Source organism: Myotis davidii, unplaced genomic scaffold, assembly GCF_000327345.1.
Source record: "Myotis davidii unplaced genomic scaffold, ASM32734v1 scaffold743, whole genome shotgun sequence".
NCBI classification, from domain to species: Eukaryota; Metazoa; Chordata; class Mammalia; order Chiroptera; family Vespertilionidae; genus Myotis; species Myotis davidii.
In genome coordinates this window covers 1,964,426-1,968,460 of record NW_006296221.1, presented here as the reverse complement: position 1 = coordinate 1,968,460, position 4,035 = coordinate 1,964,426, and the positions used below count along the sequence as shown (strand labels likewise).

The 4,035-nt window shown below is 42.2% G+C and overlaps 1 protein-coding gene across 1 annotated transcript in view; it reads right to left on the bottom strand.

The window, feature by feature from the left end:
• The window catches only part of CCDC149 (coiled-coil domain containing 149), a 66,033-nt gene extending 63,991 nt beyond the window's left edge, over window positions 1-2,042 (bottom strand). Inside the window, exons 1-2 of the mRNA XM_015568682.1 lie at window positions 1,959-2,042; window positions 17-178 (exon numbers count right to left, since the gene is read on the bottom strand). Coding sequence (XP_015424168.1) covers window positions 17-178; window positions 1,959-2,042 — 246 coding nt within the window. The remainder of the gene's footprint in view (window positions 1-16; window positions 179-1,958) is intronic.
• Window positions 2,043-4,035: the final 1,993 nt, after the last annotated feature.

Genomic DNA, 4,035 nt, shown 5'->3' with positions numbered 1-4,035 from the left:
GTGACGTCATACGTACGATCAGCTCTCGGTATTTCTTCTTCAGGGACTGGTGGCGTTCTCGGAGCTGGTTGGCCATGAGTTTGTACTGGTCCCTTTCCTGCTGGCATGTGTCCAGCTCCTTGGAGAGGATCAGCAGGGCCTCCTTTTTGCTCTCCAGCTTCCTTTTGCACACCAGGTACTGCAAAAGAAGTCCAAGCAACTGGTCAGGACCTCAACAGGACTCCATTTACCATGCCCTGCAGGCTTGTTTTATTTGTTTGTTTGTTTTTTGTTGTTGTTCTGTTGCTTGTTTTGTTTTTAGAGAACATATACCCAGAGGCATTTGTCAGTAACTGACATAGGCACCTAAGGCTGGGACAGTACCTAACCTATCCCTCAGGACAGAACCCAAGCTTTGGATGCTCATGAACTTTGGCAAACTGGGTCAGATAAAATCATTCCATTACAAATAAGTAAAACAGTAGAATACTTTAATTTTGTTTAAAAGGATTTCTATATCCAGATAAGATTATGTAAAATTTTGTTAAAATTTTACAAATTGATATACACAAAAAGACACTTAATAAGACATTTGTATACCACTAACAATTGTCCCTTGGTAGCATAATTATTTGCATGTTTTAAAAATTTTATTCTTTTTTAAAAATGTATATTTTTCTTGATTTCAGAGGGGAAGAGAGAGGGAGAGAGAGATAGAAACATCAATGATGAGAGAGAATCATTGATTGGCTGCCTCCTGCACACTCCCCACTGGGGACTGAGCCTGCAACCCCTGCATGTGCCCTGACCAGAATTGAACCATGACTTCCTGGTTCATAGATGGATGCTCAACCACTGAGCCATGCTGGTCAGGCTAAAATTTTTATTCTTTATGCTTTTCTATGCTTTCTAAATTTTCTAGACTAAACTCACATGGTGTCTATAATTTAAAAAACACAAAAATATTATTTAAAATAATTTAATTGAACCATAAATCATTGCAATAGATTGCACCTGCCCACACAACACAGCAGACATTTTCTCACTTGAGAATTTTGGTTCACATATTTGACCAAGATATACACAATTTCTGTGATTCCAACGCAGCCCCCTCCTACCAGAAACCAATTTTACGAACTAAGTATTTTAGCCACATTTGGAATTATCCCCAAACAGTCAAGTGTACCTTATGGAAACTCTTTGTCCATCCATCTCCCCACTCCCTCCACTGTGAACCACCCCCACATGACAACCACCCAGCACATGGGCCAGCATGAGCCCTGACCAGGACTTCTTTACTTTCATTGGCTATACCGCACCGTCTGGTGTTATTCACATATGTGAAATGTGGCACTAAATACCTTTTGAGTTTGCCCTGTAAAAGACCAAATTCAGAGCATTCATGAAAACAATTTATAGTTTCATTATACACTCTGACATGAGCACTTTGTCATTGTGGACGCTCACACAAAGAAGAGAGAATCAGCACTCCCGAAACATTTGAGTCAATGCTCTTTTATGGACAAAAAGCATTACTCATATAGAGAGCTTGCTCAGAACTGACTTTGTTAAGTTCAATTTTAAATAAATGAAAGGGGAAAAAGAGAGTTTTGTGCATTAGCACAATTTTTTTTTCCTTTAAAAAAAAAAGTAATTGCTTGGCTTCCAAAACAAAGGGGAGAGAAAAGCCATTCTGAGACGGATTTGAGTTCTAAGGGAGGACACTTCCACCTTGGATGAATCTTATTCCCGGCAGTAATGAGGTTGGAATCCTGCCTTAAAATGTCCTGGATTTTAAGACTTTGACATCCTCTTCATGGAGGCAAAATGGTTCTGTTGCCACAGTGATTTCTCAAGAGTAAAATCCCCAACGAGTAAATATCAAAGGCAAGTGGCTCAGAAACCTAAGCTGCAATGTCCTAAGGGAGGTATTGAGATTTCACAGGAAAAAAATACCGTTTACACACAATTGAACAGACCTGCCCTTGTGCCTTCGGTTCTTTGCCCATAATCAGCGGCAGTGGTTGCTGATTACAAATCACTGCTATTAGTATTGGTGGCATCACGACAGCCACCTTTGTCCCTTCAATTTATCAGATCCAAATCTGAGGCCCCAAGGATACCCAGTGTCTTTCGACCTCGGGGAAGAAAATCCCAGTGGTGTGGAGACATGGTAAGGAGCGGTAGGCAAGGTGAGTTGTAACATCTGGTCTACGAAGCAGAACAGGCCCTGGCCACCACTGTTGGCAAAGTGGAAACTCAAGTTCCCTGACCTTGAACTGCAATTGGTTAGGGTCCAAGAGAGAAACTGTTTCTCTCTCATGGCCTGGTTGAAATGGGGCCTCGGAAGCTGTGGTGGCCACCCTTCCCTTGGTCGACGGTACCTGGCAGAAAACAGGCAGAGGCCTCTGCTCAGACCCAGTGGCCAGTATCTGAGGAGCAGGACCATTGTAGTTCAGTTCCCCTCGGGCACAGAAAACAGGACAATTAGGACTCCACTAAAGGGTAAAAAAGCAAATGCATTCTGTGTAGATGATGAAGTCATACCAACAAAAGGGTGGTCTTTACAAAGACAGGGTTGGACTGCTGTTTCCTCTGCTTACTATGGTCTACAGCAGTGAAGTTCAAAAATTGTAGTCCACGTCTATCATTTTTACCAGTAGAAGCTTAGGCTGAAACCTCATTTCTAAAGCAGCTCAGAGGGGTACTGCCCTGGCAAAGGTGGGACGCTTCCCCTGATGAGGCCTCATCAACAAGGAGCCCTGGAAAAGACTGCCCTGCACCATCTCGGGAGGCTTGTGAATATGCAGATTCCCAGGCCCAGCCCAAACCCACTGAATTGGAGTCAGGTGACTGGCTCAGGAAGGTCCACTGTTAGCACATGGCACAGGTGATTCTCACTCCCATCTACACTTTGAAAACCCAGGCTCAGGAGATTCCAGCTTTATGGTGTCTCAAAAGTTAGAACCAACTACAATAGTCTGGAAGGACGGAGAAGCCAGGTGCAGTCCACAAGTTCAGGACCAAGGAATGGTCTCAGCATTGTTCTGGGGTGTCTGTGTCATAGCACAGGGGGGTTCTAAACAAGTACAAGCATTTCCCAATAACCAGTGATGTTGATGTATTCCTATGTTCATTGCAGCATTATTTGTAATAGTCAAGACATGGAAGCAACTGAAGTGTCATCAAGGGAAGAAAGGATAAAGAAGGTGTGGTCCATGTACACAGTGGAATACTACTCAGCCATAAAAATGACCACATGTTGCCATTTGTGACAACATGGATAGATCTTGAGGGTATTATGCTAAGTGAAATAAATGAGATGAAAAAGGACAAAGTCATTTGATTTCACTCTGAGACTATAAAATAAAAAAGTAACAAACGAACTGACAAAACAAATAAAAACAAATCATAGATATTGACAACAGAATGGTGGTTATCAGAGGGACAGGGGTGTGGAGAAGGCAGAAATGGACATGGGGTCAAAGATATGATAACAGAAGGAAACCAGACTTTAGGTGATGAACCCATAAGTGTATACAGATCTCGAATTATAATGTTGTACACCTGAAATTTATATGAAGTTATTAACCAATGTAACCTCAATAAATTTAATTTTTTAAATGCCTAAGTATAAGCACAGACTATATTTCACTGCATCTGGCCAAAGACCCTACGTATGCAGAGTCTCAATGAAATAACAACAGGAGCCTCTGGGAGGAATGTGTTGGTGGGGTACTGGGGACAGGAATGGGACTTCTCCCTCATTCTAAAATGATGATAGCTTAGTCCCTGTAATAACAGCTGTTAAAATGTCCCATTTCCTATCTCTCTAATTGGACACAACCAACTAAAAAATCTGGAAGGAAAGAAAAAGGCCCTAAAGATCATTTTGTTGGAGCTCTAACCAATCAGCAAACTCATCGATCTACTCCTCAGCCTTAGACGGGACCAATCATAACAAAGAAAGTGAGACCAGCCAGAGCTTGGGGTGTTTTGGCTCCTAGAAGAGGATGAATAAGCGTAGATGATGGAGAAGGTGGGTGGAGAGGAGTA